The sequence below is a fragment of the Macrotis lagotis genome, chromosome X (assembly GCF_037893015.1).
Source record: "Macrotis lagotis isolate mMagLag1 chromosome X, bilby.v1.9.chrom.fasta, whole genome shotgun sequence".
Classification (NCBI taxonomy): domain Eukaryota; kingdom Metazoa; phylum Chordata; class Mammalia; order Peramelemorphia; family Peramelidae; genus Macrotis; species Macrotis lagotis.
Genome location: NC_133666.1, coordinates 669,005,259 through 669,025,545, shown reverse-complemented (window position 1 = coordinate 669,025,545; position 20,287 = coordinate 669,005,259). Strand labels below are relative to the sequence as shown.

The 20,287-nt window shown below is 42.7% G+C and overlaps 1 protein-coding gene across 4 annotated transcripts; it reads left to right on the top strand.

Annotated features, from left to right (window-relative positions):
* Nucleotides 1-367: 367 nt before the first annotated feature.
* DENR (density regulated re-initiation and release factor) lies at nt 368-20,064 on the top strand. 4 transcript variants are annotated; one of them, XM_074205498.1, is made up of 8 exons: nt 368-453; nt 5,006-5,120; nt 14,945-14,964; nt 15,525-15,609; nt 16,666-16,749; nt 18,128-18,244; nt 19,203-19,342; nt 19,757-20,064. In XM_074205498.1, the coding sequence occupies exons 2-8, from the start codon at nt 5,015-5,017 to the stop codon at nt 19,799-19,801; spliced, it is 597 nt and encodes a 198-aa protein (XP_074061599.1). In that variant the 5' UTR covers nt 368-453; nt 5,006-5,014; the 3' UTR covers nt 19,802-20,064. The 4 variants fall into 4 exon arrangements, with proteins under 4 accessions (XP_074061599.1, XP_074061598.1, XP_074061596.1 ...); XM_074205497.1 differs by having other exon boundaries at nt 16,648-16,749; XM_074205495.1 differs by lacking the exon at nt 368-453 and adding an exon at nt 480-564 and having other exon boundaries at nt 16,648-16,749.
* Nucleotides 20,065-20,287: the final 223 nt, after the last annotated feature.

The window sequence follows — 20,287 nt, the reverse complement described above, 5'->3', positions numbered from 1 at the left end:
GGTTGGGTGACTTGCCCAAGGTCACCCCGCTAGTCAGTGGCTGGATTTGAACGCGTGTCCTCCTGTCCACTGCACCCACGGGCATCAGTGGTAGCAGTCCAGTTATACAGAGCGGGCAGCTGAGGGCCAGGGAGCTCAAGAGAGGTGTTCCAGTTCTCATAGATGACGGGGGACGGAGGCCGCATTTGAACTCAGAGCCCTTGCCTCCTCCCATTGCCCCCTCTGCCTCTCACTCCGGCTGCCCCGCCCCGGCCTCCTCGCTCGCCCCTCCCCCCAGCCCCGGAGCCGTCCCTCTGCCCCGCCCCCCGCCGACGTCACCGAGGATCTCCGCCAGCCCCGCCCCCGCCCCGCCCCCGCCCCGCGGCGCGTGCGCACCGCGCTCTTCCCTGCTTCCGCCTTCTCGCGACAAGCCCCGGGCCGCCGGCGGCCTCGCGGGACGCGCCGGCTTCTCGCGTGAGCGGGGCTGCGGGGGGCTGCGGGGCCGGGGCCGGGGCCGGGGCCGGGGCCGGGGCTGCATGTGTCGCTTCTGGGGCCGCAGGCAGCGGGGGCTGTGCCGGCGCACGGGTAACGAGGGCCCGGGGGGCCGCCGGGCCGGGGAGGGGGCGCGAGGGCCCGGGGGGCCGCCGGGCCGAGCCTGCACCCCGCAGCACGCGCGCGCTCCCCTCGTACACGCTCCCCATCTGCTCCCGCGGCGCTTCCGCCCTGCCCCCTCCCCTCCCCCGGCCGCCCCTCCGCACCCCGGGGTCCCCTCCCTCACGCCCCCTGAGCTCGCCCTCTTCCCTTCTCCCACCCCGGGATCGTCCCTCCCACCAGAGACCCCCTCCTGCCCCATCCAGCCCGCCACCCCTCCTGCCCTGCCCGTCTTCTGACTTGTCATCCCCTCCCGGACTCTGAGGCTCCTTCTCCCAGCGTGGACTTGCCCCGGTTTCCTCCCCTGCCTCTCCTTCCCCAGTCTGATCCTCCGCTCCCTGGGACCCTCCTTAGGACCTGGGCGCCAAGGCCTGTCAGGTCCTTTCCAGCCCCAGATTGGTGGTCTGCCCTCCTCCCTCTCACCTCCTCGCTTCTCTGCCTCTGCTTCCCCTCTAATCCCCCTCAGCGCCTGCTCTTCTCTGCCTTCTCCAGACCTGCTGGTTTTCTTCAACCATCTCCAACCCCTCTTATCAAGCCCCCCAGTCCCCATCTTGTCTCTTCATTCTCCAACCCCTCTGGATATCAGGCCCCCCAGTCCCCATCTTGTCTCTTCATTCTCCAACCCCTCTGGATATCAGGCCCCCCAGTCCCCATCTTGTCTCTTCATTCTCCAACCCCTCTGGATATCAAGCCCCCCAGTCCCCATCTTGTCTCTTCATTCTCCAACCCCTCTGGATATCAAGCCCCCCAGTCCCCATCTTTTCTCTTCATTCTCCAACCCCTCTGGATATCAAGCCCCCCCCCAGTCCCCATCTTCTCTCTTTATTCTCCAACCCCTCTGGATATCAAGCCCCCCAGTCCCCATCTTCTCTCTTCATTCTCCAACCCCTCTGGATATCAAGCCCCCCCCCAGTCCCCATCTTCTCTCTTTATTCTCCAACCCCTCTGGATATCAAGCCCCCCAGTCCCCATCTTCTCTCTTCATTCTCCAACCCCTCTGGATATCAAGCCCCCCCCCAGTCCCCATCTTCTCTCTTTATTCTCCAACCCCTCTGGATATCAAGCCCCCCAGTCCCCATCTTGTCTCTTCATTCTCCAACCCCTCTGGATATCAGGCCCCCCAGTCCCCATCTTGTCTCTTCATTCTCCAACCCCTCTGGATATCAGGCCCCCCCAGTCCCCATCTTGTCTCTTCATTCTCCAACCCCTCTGGATATCAGGCCCCCCAGTCCCCATCTTGTCTCTTCATTCTCCAACCCCTCTGGATATCAAGCCCCCCAGTCCCCATCTTGTCTCTTCATTCTCCAACCCCTCTGGATATCAAGCCCCCCAGTCCCCATCTTTTCTCTTCATTCTCCAACCCCTCTGGATATCAAGCCCCCCCCCAGTCCCCATCTTCTCTCTTTATTCTCCAACCCCTCTGGATATCAAGCCCCCCAGTCCCCATCTTCTCTCTTCATTCTCCAACCCCTCTGGATATCAAGCCCCCCCCCAGTCCCCATCTTCTCTCTTTATTCTCCAACCCCTCTGGATATCAAGCCCCCCAGTCCCCATCTTCTCTCTTCATTCTCCAACCCCTCTGGATATCAAGCCCCCCCCCAGTCCCCATCTTCTCTCTTTATTCTCCAACCCCTCTGGATATCAAGCCCCCCAGTCCCCATCTTGTCTCTTCATTCTCCAACCCCTCTGGATATCAGGCCCCCCAGTCCCCATCTTGTCTCTTCATTCTCCAACCCCTCTGGATATCAGGCCCCCCAGTCCCCATCTTGTCTCTTCATTCTCCAACCCCTCTGGATATCAAGCCCCCCAGTCCCCATCTTGTCTCTTCATTCTCCAACCCCTCTGGATATCAAGCCCCCCAGTCCCCATCTTTTCTCTTCATTCTCCAACCCCTCTGGATATCAAGCCCCCCCCCAGTCCCCATCTTCTCTCTTTATTCTCCAACCCCTCTGGATATCAAGCCCCCCAGTCCCCATCTTCTCTCTTCATTCTCCAACCCCTCTGGATATCAAGCCCCCCCCCAGTCCCCATCTTCTCTCTTTATTCTCCAACCCCTCTGGATATCAAGCCCCCCAGTCCCCATCTTCTCTCTTCATTCTCCAACCCCTCTGGATATCAAGCCCCCCCCCCAGTCCCCATCTTCTCTCTTTATTCTCCAACCCCTCTGGATATCAAGCCCCCCAGTCCCCATCTTGTCTCTTCATTCTCCAACCCCTCTGGATATCAAGCCCCCCCAGTCCCCATCTTCTCTCTTCATTCTCCAACCCCTCTGGATATCAAGCCCCCCAGTCCCCATCTTCTCTCTTCATTCTCCAACCCCTCTGGATATCAAGCCCCCCAGTCCCCATCTTCTCTCTTCATTCTCCAACCCCTCTGGATATCAAGCCCCCCCAGTCTCCATCTTCTCTCTTCATTCTCCAACCCCTCTGGATATCAAGCCCCCCAGTCCCCATCTTCTCTCTTCATTCTCCAATCCCTCTGGATATCAAGCCCCCCCCAGTCCCCATCTTGTCTCTTCATTCTCCAACCCCTCTGGATATCAAGCCCCCCAGTCCCCATCTTCTCTCTTCATTCTTATTTTCAGAAAGATGCACCTCATAACCATATCTTCCAAGTACTCTTCTGTGAGGTCTAGAAAGGGGGAGCGGACCTTCCGTTGTCTTGCTGCTATGGATCATGTTTTTCTGTTCACTTTTGAATTTTTGAAAATTGTCTTCCCTCTGTTGATTTTTCTCCCTCATCCAGCTCAAACTCACATCTTCTTTCTCTTTACCCCTTCATCCTTTTTATAGTAATTTATTTGTATGATTATAGTCTTTTTAAGATATAGAGCTGGAAGTCCAGTCTTCTCATTTTATACATGATAAAACAGGCCCAGAGTGGTCAAGCAATAATTCACATCTTTTGATTCTTTATTCTTCTTTTCTTTTCTTTTTTCATCATTTGGGCTCCCCCTTCCCTTCTCATCCTTTGCCTCTCACATTTCACAATTTATTCCTCATACTGACTTTCCCCTTCAATCCTGCCCTAGTCATTCATCCTTCTTTCTCATTCTTTATTCGGCTACTCCCATTGAATAAGTTATTCAACCTCTTTAGTTGCAACCTCTTGGTTTCTTCTTCTAGTTCATAGTTTGGAATGCCATGGTCTTTCATGATTTCTTATACTCCACCTACTTCTGCCTACTCCTTGAGTCCTCTATAGTTTCTCTTCTCATACCCTCTGGTCTCTGTAAAGTGGATCAGGTCTGAAGTTTTTAAATTGGGGTTCATTTAATTACTTTAAAAAATGCTTTGATAAATGCATTTCAACAAAATGGTTTCTTTTGTAATCCTGTGTATTTTATTTTATACTTTTAAAACTTAGTTCTGGAAAAGATCCCTTAGGTTTTACCAGTCTGTCACAGTGGTTCATGACCCAAGAAAGATGAAGAATCTGTAGGATTAAGTGATCTCTAAGTTACATTCTAATTCTAAAATTCTCTTTTTCCTCCTCTCTAGCTTTACTCCCCAAGCCCCTTACAACTTCTTTCCTCCATCCCCAGACCATCAGAGGATCTTCTATTTAGAATCAGAAAAGATATTGCAGTCTAATCAGCTGGTTTTATAGAGGAGAAAACAAAGGCCCAGAGATGTTAAATGACTTGTCCGAGGTCACCCAGCCCTTGGAGCAGCAAAGTTGGGATTTAGATAAATTCCCTCTGACTCCAGATTCTACCTTTGCCTGATATCCTCTGCTATCCTCCTTTTACTTTGCTGGTTGAATTTGTGCTTTCCGCCTGAGTCTCTTTATAGTCACATCCTTATCCATTTTCCTGTCACAGCCTATCTGTACTAGAGAACTGAAAAGGACCCATGAGGCCAAGTTATCCAATCTCTTTTATAAATGAGGGAACTGAGGTCTAGAAAGGGGGAGCGAACCCTCTGTTGTCTTGCTGCTATGGATCATGTTTTTCTGTTCACTTTTGAATCTTTGAGAATTGTCTTCCCTCTGTTGGTTTTTCTCCCTGAATCAGCTCAAACTCACATCTTCTTTTTCTTTACCCCTTCATCCTTTTTTGTAGTAATTTATTTATATGATTATAGTCTTTTAAGATTTAGAGCTGGAAGTCCAGTCTTCTCATTTTACACATGATAAAACAGGCCCAGAGTGGTCAAGCAACTAGCTTACTTGATTGTCTTCTCATCCATATCCTTTTATATTTCCTCATTTTATGTTTTAGTACTATTTTTATGAGTCTCATTATTACTATTTACTGCTCGATAACCCCTTTGAAATGGATAGATGTAGGAGGAAAGTAGGTTACTACTATTGAGTGTTTGGTGTTCTAAGGGAATTCATTGAAAATGATGAAGTTGTTTTTTTCTCCTTACAGATTTGTGAGATGGCTACAGACTTTGCTGAGTCCACTGCCCCTGACTGCAAAGGAGACCTGAAGAGCAACAGCAGACTAGACACAGATTATCCACTGCGGGTCCTATACTGTGGAGGCAAGTGTTTCATCCTTTGGTTCCCTGATTAGTAGTCATCAGGACTGTTGTTCATGTTCATGTGTCCTAAATACCTTCAGAATTTTGTATCTTTTATTAAAAACCCTCTACCTGATTTCTCCCTGGATGCCTCAATTTGATGAAGAGTGACCCTGAGTTCTCAAATACTACTCTAGGAGAACATAAACCCCAACTGAAAAGATTGTAAGTACAGATCCAAGCTTGTTCACTGATTTCAGGGAGGTTCATTCCCCTGCTTGACTCCAGGGGAAAGAATATTTCTGTCATTGCAGCTCATCTAAGGCATAAAAGGTATGTGCATAGTATTTTTAAGTCCAGAAAACATTTTACCTTCCTGCATGGAGAACTGGATGATAATTTTATAGATGAGGTGCTACAAATATCATTCCCATTTTACAGATAAGGAAACTGAGGCTAAAAGAGGTAATTGTTTATGGTCAAACAAGAACTTGTGATCTGTGTCTTACCTGCACTGGCCCTATCCTGGATATTTGAAGAATTCACATTAAATTAAATAATGTATGGAATTTTGTATATGTGAACATAAATCTTTTGAGTTTTTTTTTATTTTTGCTTGATTTATTTTTATTCTAATGTGGAGATGATTTGTGAATGTTTTTGAATGTGATCACAGTAGATAGAGGACTGGATCTAGAATCAGGAAGACCTGAATTCAGATTCAATCTCAAGATACTTGGGCATGTTACTTCACCCTTGTTTGCCTTAGTTTCCTCATCTGTAAAATGAGCTGAAAAGGAAATGGAAAACCACTCTAATATTTTTGCCAAGAAAACCCCACAATGGGTCACCCACAGTGTGACTGAAACACCTCAACAACAGCTCTTTTTAAGGGAGAGCCAAATTATACTAAGGCTTGAAAGACTCCATTCCTCTCCTAGATCCTTACCCTTCCTTCTGTATTATTCACATCCCCATGAGTCTCCATTCCGCCTTTGACCATCACTTTTTCTTTCTCCTTCACACCCAAAATTTTGAAGGAATTTAGGACACAGGGAAATGGAAAGTCCAAGGAATGTGGGATTGATGCAGTAGGTGCTGTCAAAGGGGCAACAGCATGAGACAGGAAAAGATCTAGAGCCCTAGAATCAGAGGACTCAGATTCCACTTCTGCCTCTGATGCTTCTTCCTTGCCAAGTCACCTTGGTTGAGTCATTGGCCCTCTGGGCCTCCACTCCTCATCTCTGAGGGGAGTGGAGTTGGGCTGCATGGCTAGCTCCCTCGTAAAGATCTTGGTAGGGAAATGACATGGTATAAAGAGAGGAGAGGAGAACCCAGAGACCTCGAATGTTCCTAGCTTCCAGCATTGGGATGGTTAGAGCTTGGATTAGGGTTGTGATTGTGGAAATGGAGGAGTAAATCTGAGTAACAGCTAGGACCTACAATATAGATAGAATGAAGGAAAAAGTTAAGTTTTTAAAAAGACTGAAAATGAAAATAACACTAAGATGAGGCATCTGAGTGTTGGAGGGTAATGTCATGAATATGACTTGGAGTGCTTTGCATTTCAGATAACATCTAAGTAGAGAAATCTTTTGGGTATTTTAAAATTTGACTGTGGAGGGTCCTTTTTAGTTTGAGGCAATTAGAGAGAACAGCAGAGGGACTGAGCCCTCAGTGACCCCAGTGCTCAGGAGGGAGTCAGTTCCTTAAGTGGATCTGACCTTCCATTTGACCAGTCAGAGAGTGGCATTGTCTGAAGGGTCCTCTGAAGTCCTCCAGTTCCCCTCAGTAGCCAAAGTGTGAACTCTGTATGCAGTGTCTAAGAAGTGGAGACCTCCCGAGATGTGCTTCTCGCTGCTTAGTGAGACCACATTCCATCTTTACTCAGCTCAGTTTGTTGGTCTGTTTTTATTGCTATGGAGTCAGAGCCCCTCAACCATTGGGCCTGGGCCTGTCTGCTGGGCCATAGTGGAATAAATCTGATCCTGCTAAAGGATGTTCGAGATACCTCAAATAGCAGGAGAAAATAATCAGATGTGGTGGGGAAAATGTGACAGAATGTTTCTCTAGATTTCTGCCATTGGAGAACAATGCCATCCCACTTTGAGTCTCCATCTCAGGGTGACATGAGGCATTGTAGTTTTTTTAGAAACCAGAAAGACCTGGACTCCCTCTCCCATATACAGGCACTTAATAAATGTTTCTTCCTTGCCTCTCTCCCTCTTCATGTCAACTTAGGAGCAACTGCCAAAGACTGATCTGAATTGATTGGTAAAAGTGTGGTTTCTGGGAGATCACTGTGACAATAAAATCATTGGTCCATGTCCCATCCCTAGCTCAATAATTGTGCACATTTATATGGAATTTTATGACTTGCAAAATACTTTACATACCTTATTTCATTTGAACTCAACCACTTTGTGAGTTAGATACTATTCTCTTTCATTTTTTCAGATGAGGAAAGTGAGAGTGAGAGAAGTTAGGTGACTTTCCTAGGCTGAATTGGAAATCATGTCTTTTGATTCTCAGCTTGATGTGATATACAGACTTGAGATAAGGATAATTTTTTAAAAATGCTCTTTCTCAAATATATATTTTTAAAATAATTTCATTTTGGCCTGAATTATATTGGCAACTGTGTGTGTACTTGTATAATGTATACATGTAGAGAATGTATAATGTAGACTAATAGGAATAGGGACTAGACCCTTGATTGGCACTGAGATTGTGACCATTTTGAAGGATTTCAGAACTAAAACTTGAACCCAGATCTTTCTTACTGGCTCCTAGCCTGGGTCTGTATTCTGTAAGCCATGTTACCTCTCCTCCCTAAAACAAGACTCAGGAAAGGTTTACAGATAAGAGGGAAAGAAAGGGGAGGAAGTTCTGACTAATATTGTTTATTATGCCTTGAATCTTGTTGGGATTAATGCAACTGCCATTTGACATTTAAGTGGCTATTGTTCTGATACCATAATATGTTCAACTTAGCGTGAAAATAAAATTACAGAAGCAGTTGTTTTAGTGAGAATTTAGAAAGCTTAGAATTTTAGTTGTTTCTTTTTAGTGTTTAAATTTGGCAGGAGCAATGACCAGAAATAAAATCCTGATACCATGATAGTCCTGAGGCTCAGGGCTCTGCAGGCATCACTGTATTCACTAGTTATTACTCAGAATCATGTCATTTTAAGGGTGGAAGGGACCTTAGTGGGCAAAGACTTCCCTCTACCAGACTCTACTGAAGACTTCCAGTGAAGGGGAACTCAGTACCTCCCAAGGCAGCCTCTTTTATTTTTGGACAGTGCTGATTGCTGGGAAGTTTGTCATGACATCTCCTCTAAATCCATTCCTTTGTTTCCACCTATTACCCCTGTTTTTGCCTTCTAGAACCCAACAGGCTCAGTCTGATCTTTCTCCTATGTGACAGGTCTTCAAATACTTAATGACAGCTTTTGTCCTGCTTAGTCTTCTCTTCAGGCTAAACATTTCTAGTTCTTTCAACTGATTTTAATGTGACATGGACCTAAGGCTCTTCCTAAGCCTAGTTGCCTCCTCTCTGCTTTCTCCATCTTTTTAGTGTCCTTACACTGACAGCCTGACTGGTTTCCTCAAACTGAATACAGTATTTGAAGTGTGGTTTGACCAGTAGTATAGAGGGATTATCACCTTCTTTTGCCTGCTACAGATGGGCTGGCCACATTGTTCGAATGCCAGGCATAACCCTTGTCATAAAGGCTATTTAATAGAGGACTCACACAGGGCAAAAGCTCATAATGGGGTCAGAAAAAGCGATACAAGGGTCTCTCTTAAGAACTTTGGAATTAGGGGCAGCTAGGTGGCGCAGTGGATAGAACACCAGCCCTGGAGTCAGGAGTACCTGAGTTCAAATTTGGCCTCAGTCACTTAATAATTACCTAGCTGTGTGGCCTTGGGCAAGCCACTTAACCCCATTGCCTTGCAAAAACCTTAAAAAAAAAAAAAAAAGAACTTTGGAATTGATTGAATGGCATGAAAGACACTGACTCAGGCTTACCCAGCATAGTGCTCCTTCATCAGAGATGGTGCCATGCTCTATGAGCACAGGTAGAATGGAAGCAACACAAACGAAACATGAGATGTGCCAGCTTAGAGAACCCATCCCAGGTGTTCGCCTGGACAGTTTGTGCCCATCTTGTGGTAGAGCCTTCTGAGTATGATGAGCCACAGTTGAACATGCTGTAACCTATTTCAAAGATAATGGGATTGTTTTGGTCCTGCCTGAGAATGAAGGACAACAGCCAACCATTCCTGGAAGCCATATCTCTTAAATAAACCCAAGACTGTATTATTACCCTTTTAGCTTCCATATTACATTAATGATTCATTGAGCTTGCCAAGCCTCTAAGACACCGCCCCCCCCAACCAGTATTTTTCAGACAAACTGCCATCTAAATGTAAATAGTATTTGGGAAGTTGATTATTTTTCAACCCATGTGTAAAATTTTATACTTGACTGTTAATTTCATCTTGATAGTTTTCGGTCTTGAATTCTAGCCTGTCAAAAGCTAATTTTCAAACCTCTCTCTGTTGTCCAGTGTTAGCAGTCACATCTTATCTGAGAATTGGAGAGGATTGTCAGTTCTGCCTCTGCAGCAGTCATTGATAAGATTCCTGGAGGACTTCATTTGTGACCTTCTCTATAGTTCACATTGAACCCTCAGCTATTAGAGTCTGACCACTCAACAAATTCCATTCACTATCTTTTAGTTCACTTACTTTTCCATAACAGTAACAATAGATGCTTTCCCCAGTGCATTGTTGAAGAGGAGATAAGGTATAGCAATTGCATTTTTACACTTAGTAACTATGTCAGGACCTATACTTGATGAAATCATGCTGAGTCCTTGTAATCACCACTTTCTTTTCTTTTAAATTCAATTAATGAAAACCCACTTTTTCTTTCTCCCACCTTCCCCTACTCTATGTTAAAAGAAAGAAAACAAAACACATCAATTATGCACAAACAGAACAAATTTCCACATTGCCATATGCCCCCCAAAATATGTTCCATCACCTCTCTGCAAGGAGGTGGTTTCTGTGTTTCATCATGAGTCCTCTGGAATCAGGTCAGCCATTTCCTTCCAAGTTATTTGTCTTTCCAGTATTGTGAACATTATATGAATTGTTCTCCTGATTGAATTTGCTTTGCTCTGTATCAGTTCTTACAAGTCTTCCTTTTCTAGCCCTTTACCAACCATGTTAATAATCCATTCTAGAATTTTTGAAGGAATCAAAGTCCAACTGACTGGTTTGAATTGTACAAATGATTCTTCCTAGCTTTTTGGAAATGGGAACACATAACCTGTCTTCATCCTTTGGGCTTCATGTTTTTGTTCGAGACCCTGGTGATCCTTTGGAATTTCCTATTGAGCTAGTTGTCAACCCCTGTCTTTTGATTTAAAGCCAGATTCTCTTTTCACTATGCCATACAGCCTCTACTAAAGATGGAGAAGAATTGCATGGCAATATCCCTTCCCTTGAACCTGTAGAAGTTTATGAGAGAATAGTTGAGAGCTTAAAATAGCACTTTGGAGGCTTCTCGCAGATAAGGGGACTGATGAGAAGGAAGTAGGATGATCTAGTAAAAGAGCCTGAGGAGAAACCATCTAGGCAGAGCTAAGGGACAGCACTCATGGAGGCCAAGGAAGGAGAGAGGATCCAACCGAGGGAGCTAGTTGACAGTGTCAGATATTGCAATGAGGTCAAGATGATTGAGGGCTGAGAAAAGACCATAGCAGTTACAAGACTGTTGGTGGTTTTGAAGAAAGCAGTTTCAGTACAGTGGTTGAAGTCAGATTGCAAGGATTTGAGAAGAGAGGAAATGGGAGGCCAGTTAATAGGGCTTTACCTGAACAATAAGATAAAGAGTGGCCAGGAAAGGGAGGGAGTGGCCAGGAAAGACTGTTGAATTTTTTTTTTTTAAGGATTTGGGGAGAACTGGTCATAGTATAAAGTTGAAGGGAAAGACTTAATGTGGATACAGAGAGAGTGGATATGAGAGAAAACAGAAACCAGGGCAAGCTGCTGGGAGAGATGGGATCAAAAAGAGAAGAGACCTAGACTTTGACAGTGAAAAGCCTCAAAGGACTAGAGAAGGAAAGGGATCCCCCTTGACATGTGGAATAGGAAAGAAGAGTTGTTCTGACAATCTAGATTTTCTCAGCAAGCAGGAGGTGAAGTCCTCTGTAATGGCTGTGGAGAGTTGTATAGGAGGCTAGAGAAGACAACTGTGCTTCAAAACCCAATGAATAATCAGCCAACTAAGAATCAGAGGGTGGTTGAGAGAGAACAAATCAGAAGTGGACTGAGGAGGCACTGCCAGTGATCTCCAGCAGGGGTGAGTCGTGTGTTAGCAGGGACTGAAAAGGTGGAAGGGTCAGCTAGGGCGGAATAGGACTAGTGTATCAAACAAAAATCAACAGTCAGGATTCCCAAGGGAAGAAATAAGGCTGGAGCAGGGGAACTCTCTGGGATCTGATCAGGGAGCTTTGAAGAAGTCTGAGCAAGGAGAGAAGGGTGTGACTTAAAGAATTTCAGAGTTTTGGTTTATGGAGATTACAATAGGTATGGGTGATGATGAAGTCATCTTGTAACTCAGGTGAAATGAAGATGCAGGAAATGAGAACTGAGGATATTAAGAAATTGGGAAGCTGTGGTATTTGAAAAGGAATGAAAGCGAGTCATCAAAATCCAATGGCAGGACAAAAGTCAGGACAGTTGACGATGACCCAGGATAAATAGATGACCTTGACATCTTTGGTGTCTGACCAAGCTTTCTGTCCTCCAAGTGCCTGCTTCAGCTACCTTTGTGACCATTGGAACAAATCGTTTTTATCCACCCATTCTGTCTGGGAAAGGCTTCACATGCAATCTAGGAGTTCCCTCACTAGGAAATATCCCTGTACCCCTGAAATCATAGATCCAATACTTGTGAGCTAAATGTGAGGTGATTTGCCCCAGCTTCTCTGACAAGATTAGAATATTACACCAACTCTCTTTGATCTTTTTTTTAGAGAGAAGAGTTTAATTTAGCAATGTGGGGGGGGGTCACTGAAATAATTATGATAGTATTTTAATGGAGAAGACTTTTTTCTGGTTCTCTCAGTGGAGCTTGTCTTTACTAAGCTCATTAGACCAAATTTGAAAGAGGAGTTCTAAACACTTTGCAAACTAACAGGAAGATTTGAAAAACAGTATATAAAATTCATTGGGGAGAACACTCAACCCATGGAAGATAAAGGGGTGGGGAGACACTATCAAGTCAAGGAGACTGTCTCTTCTGTCCCTTGAAACAGGACTCTGGTGCTTTGTCTACATTCAGACCCAGGTCACAGTCTGGGACCCTTTATTGCCATAGCAGAGCAGAGACTATCTTCATGGCTCCAGGACAGCAGGGAGTGCTTGTGGTCATCCACAGACCAAAACACAGGCAGGAGAGCAGTCAGCGCTTCTCATAAGACCTTAAAGGAACTGAGGTCTTTGCAGGGGTTTCCCCAATAACATTCAAAGGCTTGGGAAGTACCTCAAAACCAGGGCACAGGCTGGGGAAATGAGTAAACAGGAAAAAAGCAACCTTAGGGCAGCTAGGTGGTATAGTAGATAGAACACTGGCCCTGGAGTCAGGAGGACCTGAGTTCAAATCTGGTCTCAGACATATAATTACCTAGCTGTGTGGCCTTGGACAAGTCATTTAACCCCACTGCCTTGCAAAAACTAAAAAAAATAAAATAAAAAAGTAGCCTGACCATAGATAATTATTTTGGTCCCATGGAGGATCTAACCACACCCTCAGAAGATGACAAAGTCAAAACTTTTGAATCCAGAATCTTCAAGAAAAATTGGGCTCAAACCATGGCAGAGCTCAAAAAAGATTTTGAAAATCAAGTTAGTAGAGGAAAAAATGGGAAGCGAGATGAGAGCAATGCAGGAAAAACATGAAAACCAAGTCAGCAGCTTATTCAAGGAGATACAGGAAATATGCCAAAGAAAACAACATGATAAAAAAACAATTTAGGTCAAATGGAAAAAGCAGTCCAAAAAAGTTAATGAGGAGAAGAATGCCTTAAAAAGCAGAATTGACCATATGGGAAAAGGAGAGAAGAAAACACTTTGAAGTAAATAATGCCTTCAAATGTAGAATGGAGCTAAGCTGATGACTTTGTGAGGAATCAAGAAACTAGAAGAAAATGTGAAATATTTCACTGGAAAAACAACTGACCTGGAGAACAGATCCAAGAGAAATAATTTAAAAGTTATTGGGCTACCTAAAAGTCATGACCAGGAAAAGAGCCTAGACTTCATTTTTAAAGAATTTCTATAGGAAAACTACCCTGATATCCTAGAAGCAGAGAGTAAAATAGAAATTGAGAGAATCCACCAATCTCCTGAAAGAGGTCCCAAAAAATAAACCCCCAGGAATATTATAGCCAAATTTCAGAATTCTCAAGTTAAGGAGAAAATATTACAAGCAGCCAGAAAGAAACACTTCAAATATCATGGCACTACAGTCAGGTTTACACAGGACTTAGCAGCATCCACATTAAGGGCTTGTAGGGCATAGAATATAATATTCTGAAAGGCAAAAGCTTGGAATGCAACCAAGAATTAACTACCCAGCAAAACTGAGCATCCTCTTCCAGGGGAAAAGATGGACATTCAATGAGATAGGGGAATTTCAAACTTTCCTGTTGAAATGACGAGAGCTGAATAGAAAGTTTGGTCTTCAAATACAGGACTCAGGTGAAGCACACAGAGAGGTCAAGAAAGGTATATTATGATGGATTTAATGATGAACTGTGTGTATTCCTTCATGGGAAGAAGATAGTGATAATACATGAACCTTCTCATTTAATAGAGCAGTTAGAAGGAGCATATTTAGACAAGACAGAGGAGGAAGCTGAATATGAAGGTGTATATTATAAAGATGGAGTCAGCGGGCGAGAAGGGAATGTACTGGGAGAAAGGGAAAGGAGAGGTAGAGTGGGCTAAGATATTTCACAGAAAAGAGTTAAGAAAAACCTTCAGCAATAGAGTGGAAGGGGGAAGATGAGGGGGGAATGAGTGAACCTTCATTCTCATCAGAAATGGCTCAGAGAGGAAATAACATACACACTTTAATGGGGTATAGAAACCTTTTATCCTACAGGAAAAGGTGAGGAAGGGGATGGGAGAAAGGGAACAGGAGGAAAGGAGAGGGGGTATATAGGTGATAAAGGAGAGGGAGGGTAGGTTGTGGGATAGGGTAGTCAGATACAACACATTTTTTTGTTTTCTGCAAGGTGGTGGAATTGGGTGGTCTACCAAAGATCACAGGACTAGGTGGTTGCTGGGTGTCTGGGGTGGGATATGGGCCTCCTGGCCTCAGGGCCAGTGCTTTGTCTGCTGAGCCCCATAGCACACTTTTGAGGAGGGACAGAGTGAAAGGAGAGAGAAAATAGAATAAATTGGAGTGGGAATAAATGGATGGAGGGTATTGCAATCAGCAGTAGCAACTGTGGGAAAAAAATATGGAAGTAACTTCTCTGATGGACTTATGATAAAGAATGCAATCCTCCCCAGAGACAGAGCTGATGTTATCTGAACACAGACTGAAGCACATTTTTTTTTTTCTCTCTTTCACTGTATTTCTTGTGAGGGAAGGGAAGTTATGTTTACTCTTGCAACAAGACTATTTTAGTAATATGTAAATAAATTAAAATGTAAGTTAGAAAAAATAAAAATACATTTTAAAAAATTCATTGGAGGGGGAGGGGGATGATATAAACTAAAAGAAAATTAATTCCAATTTTTTTTTCTTTCCCCAGTCTGTTCATTACCAACAGAGGTAAGTTGTTTTTTTTTTTTAATATTCTATGATCTTTTGTGAATGTTATTTTTGAGCTGTCTTGTTTCTTGCGTAGTAATTTCTCCAGTAGCTTTAGACTTCTGGAGTAGTTTCATGGTTTTATGGATTTATGAAGATTTTTTTTTTCCTTTAGCTTCTGAGTCAGTTCCTTTTAGCTGTACTGTTAACATTTCTTTTTTTAATGAAACTTAGCAATAACCACTAAGAAAGGTAGTGACTTGAGTTTAATACTACTCAAATAATTGAAACCCAGGCAAATGAGGAGACACTGAAAATTTAGGAAGTATCCCTAATTTCTTTGTATTCTCTTGTCCTTATGCTGTCTCTAGGAAGTGTCATAAATCTAATATGATGCACTGATTCTCTTTAATTGCTTTTAGCTCTTTTCCTGTTGCAGTCTAGGTTTCAGGTAGATGATTGGTTGGGGGAAATGACTATTTCCTCCCTGAATAGAATTGTGGCAGGTAGATGAATGAAAAGAATTTAATGATGTGCAGAGCTGACTCTTGTAACGATAGAATTTCGTCTTTTTCCTTCAGTACTGTGAATATATGCCTGATGTTGCTAAATGTAGACAGTGGTTAGAGAAGAATTTTCCAAATGAGTTTGCAAAACTCAGTGTAGGTAAGAACATTTTTCTTTTTCTGTCTTCAAAGTGTGGGTGTTGGGATATGGGGAGGCATGGGTATGTGTAAGTAAAACCATAAAGTTTATCTCTTGTGGAATAATGCCAGACTACAATACAAGGTGACATTGTGATTTTCTTAAAAGTAAAAATCTGACCTTAATATTATCTAAAAAAAAAAGAAAAGAAAAGAAAAAATCAGCAAGGGCTAGGAAGTTCATGCTTTGACGGGTTAAATGATTTAGGCAGAAAATCTAAAATCAAATTCATAGTTTCCATCCAAGATTGGGATCAGAGTTTGTTGGTAGCTGAGGGAGGTGACCAAATGGAATGGCACCAACAGTCATTTGGTGTGTTGGTGAATTATGTATGATTGGTGCCCGGCCTTGGTGGGGATGGGGACAGAATAGTTGTAGTTCTCACACACTGTCAGAATCCTAATACTTGCTGAGCTCTTGGGATGGGGGCAGGAGAGATTGCCTGTGCCCACCATGGCTTATTTTGCCTCCTAGGCTCTAGAATCCCCAGTATTATGTTGGGATTGGAAGCATTAAGTACCCATTAAGCAGAACTAGATCTTAATCCTGGTGACCCTCAAGTTAAGTTTTGGTCTGTTAGATGTCTCAGAGGAGGTGCTCTTACGTTTGATCCTGGCTTTGGGAGGGAGGAATTCTTCTCTTTTGCCATGCAGATGCTTTCCTCCTAAAGTAGTGCCCTCTGTACAGAGCCCGTAGTCCTTTCCCTGCTTGTTTTCAGTCTGTTTTTGGAGAGCAAAACTCTTACTCATCAAAATTGGCTCAGTTAGCATTTGCCAGATGCCTATTCTCTGAGACTTTGCTAGTTCTTTGCTAGTTTGACTTTTTGTCCTGTGGAATCTATGCCTCTAACTTGCAGGACTTTGTCGCTAGGAGACTGTGCCTTTAATAATAAAATGAAATAAAATAAAAATTCCTGCTTTATACACAGGGTCATTTTTGCCCCTCTGGAGGTATGCAAGGGTTATGTAAATGAGGGAAAAGATATTACTGCTTTCACAGTTGCTTTTTTAAATCTAGAAAACTCACCTAAACAAGACCCTGGAATTGGAGAAGGCCAAGGAACATCAGGAGAAGAGGAGGAAAAGAAAAAGCAAAAGAGAGGCAAGACCTAAGTCGACCTGATCCCTTGTTCTCTATGTGCTTTCATTGGTGGAAGTAGGAGGAAGGGAAATGCAATGACAGGGTCTCTAGTTTACACAACTTTCATAAGATAGTGAAAGGGTTCCCACAAGTTAACCATTTCTGCTATTGATTGCCATTATAATTCCTCATGCATGATGATATACAAGGAAAATATGATACTACAACCCCTAGGGAAGAATCGAATCCAATCTGATTTGGGACCAATGGTCTCTTTTCCCATAAGCCAACTTGGACCTCAAATACAAGTTTCCTTTGTGGGATCAGAAATGACTAGCCAAATGGTTTATAGACTGAAAAATTCCAGCTGCTTCAGTATTACTCAAACACCCATATAAATAAAGTCAGGTCAGGGCTGCTGTTGTTTTTACAGGATGCATTTTAATTAGAATGTGAATTTGGACTTTTTCCTTTCAAACTCTTGAGTGTGTGATTGAGAGCTTTCGTGTATTAACCACTTTTGGAGTATACCTGTATTTCCAAAATATCTAATATCTGAGTATTATATACCTTTAATGTATAGTCCCACTCACATTTAAGAAGAGCTATTTTCAGTTACTTGTTTCACATAAAGCAAAGTGGGTAAGAAAGTAGGTTAAGACCCTTCTGTTAAAAAGAATTAGTAGGAGGGGCGGCTAGGTGGCGCAGTGGATAGAGCACCCGCCCTGGAGTCAGGAGTACCTGGGTTCAAATCCGACCTCAGATACTTAATAATTACCTAGCTGTGTGGCCTTGGGCAAGCCACTTAACCCCATTTGCCTTGAAAAAAACAAAAAGAATAGTAGGGGCTGTGACTTGGTCACTGCATCTCCCTGGTCACTGAACACAAATGCTGTTGAATGGATATTGAGATTTAACTCTTAACAATTATTTTAAAATGTTCTGCTTTTTAAATTGAAAGCTCAGCACTTATTGGAAAGGGTCTTAGAGATCATTTAGACCACCCCTTTTTCATTTTATGGCTTAAGGAAGCTGAAGTTCCCTGATATAAAAGAAAAGATAGGTGAACCTGAATAAACATTTGAAATTTTCTTAGTTGGGAGGCAGCTGGGCAGTGCAGTGGTTAAGAGTACAGCCCTAGAGTCAGGAGAACTTGAAACCTGCTTAATTAATGTTTGTTTTAAACAAAGGAGGGAAGCATCAGCAAAACTTGTCTCATGATAAGTGACTTCCTAAGTTAATTCCTTTCATCATAGTTTTAAAAATTGGGATGTTTGTAATAAATTCTCATGTGATGATATAAATTCTGTAAATTTTAAAAATTTGAATTGGTATTTTAATTTTAATTACGTTTGCCTAAAAATCATAAATAACATGGTGCTTTCTTATTAAACTAAAGGTGGAAGGGGTCAAATAAAACAAAAAAAGAAGACAGTTCCACAAAAGGTTACAATAGCCAAAATTCCTAGAGCAAAGAAGAAATACGTAACAAGAGTATGTGGCCTTGCAACTTTTGGTGAGTTTGGGTTTAAACACATGTCAAAGAACCCAAGTAGTCTTATCTGTTTTGTTAGCTATTAAGAAACTTCATAAGTCTGTTGTTTTTTCTTTTTCTGAGAACATAAAAATCAAACTGATTTTATAATTCTGGTTTTAAAATTGGAACTTTTTGAGAAATTGGAAAAGTCTTTTTACAGTGGGGGCCATTAGGAATTCTTTCCTTCTTTGAGGGTCCAATTAAGGGGAAGTTTAGCTCAGTATGAGGAGGGCCGGCTAGGATTCCCTTTGAAGCCTACCAATGCTGCTCCTCTGTCCTCTACAGGGTTGGTGGCAAAGGGTTGCAAAGTGGCTCATCCCTTCTGTGAGTGGCAGTGGAGGGTGAGGGAAGGCGGGTAGCAGCAGAATGACCTGCCTTCACAACTCCTTCAGTCCCTTGGAGGCCTTGAACAAGTAGTGAGACTGGGGTGAAAAATTTAACCAAGGTCTCTTCGTGTGGCAACACGGATTGCAAAACAGTGGACTGGACCTCATTGTAAATATTAAGGTCTGTTTCTCTGCTGGGAATGTTTCCTCTCTTTTTTCTTTTCAAGCAAAGACAAAGTAAACGAGATATTTATTCTGATTTACAGTGTATATAATCAATGTGTCCCTGAAACTTAATTTGCTCTTTCTCCATTATTTTGTATATTACACACAAAGGTTTATGTGTGTATATGTCTGGTGTTGCTGTTTTTCAAGTAATGAGGTTTCAGGTGACCTTAAAAATGTATCAAATCATAAAAATTGGTTGCCATTGCAGTTCAGCAATCTTTTTTAAAAGAGGAAAATATACTACATTAAATAATATATATTGAATTGATACCAAAATGTACATAAATGTTTTTATGAATTCGAAATGGGGTTTGTCAAAATAGAAAAGATTTCTTTGTGACCTGATTATATTCCATTCTCTTCTTTTTTTTTTTTTTGGACAGAGATTGACCTTAAAGAAGCACAAAGGTTTTTTGCTCAGAAATTCTCCTGTGGTGCCTCAGTTACAGGGGAGGATGAAATCATCATTCAGGGAGACTTTACAGATGACATTATTGATGTAATTCAGGAGAAGTGGCCAGAGGTGAGTATATGAAGTCCTGTACCCTGGAAGACATGCAGTGTGACTCAGGGGAAAAAGCACATTGAACAGACATTTAGGAAATCTGGACTTTATGCCCATGACTGACCTTGGGCAAAGTCCCCTTCCTATGCCCTGTTCCTCAACTCTGGCCTTAGATTCTTCATCTGAGATTCTGTGATTCTAAAGTAAGAAGGTTGTTCTCAGTAATTACTTTAGCTGACTCCCAGCCTAAAAGGATATGATTTTTAGTGGCCTGGGGGACTGTGTGCAGGTTACCTCCTCATCCCCATCCCTATATCAGTTTTCTTATTTGTGAAATTGGACTAGATGACTTTTAAGATGACTTCTAGCTCTAAAAAAATGCCTTAGTTTACTCTAAAACTCATGAAATATAAATAATCTTGTGTTTTACAGGTGGATGATGACAGCATTGAAGATCTTGGAGAAGTAAAGAAGTGATTTTAAAAATTTGTCTGTATTTAATGACCTGAAGTTATAGTTGATGTAGCCAAAGGAAGGGAGGCCTTTAAAAATATATATATTTATCCTACAGTAAAACTGTAGACTACCCTTATCCTTGGCATTTCACTGTTCTGTACAAGGCTGCTTGTGTTTTTTCTTTGTTTTATTTTTTAAATTGCCAAAGTCCAATAAACTGGGGAAATTCATCATGCTTATGCATGAAATAGAGATTTAGTTAAATAAAAAATTTTGGTCCTATGGTACTGACTTTTATTTTTTTTTTCCAAGCACACTCTAGACTTTGTGAGGAGCATTTTAATTCATTTTTTGCTATTTCGATTTATTGCACAATTTTTTAAAAACTTTGGATTTCCTACTACCAAAGCTGGGCTCTTTGCTTCTCCCTTAAGTCTCCAGTGTGTCAAGCCTTCAACTGGGTAGAAGTCGGTCTGTGGATTTGTTGTGGACTTTACATTTCATACA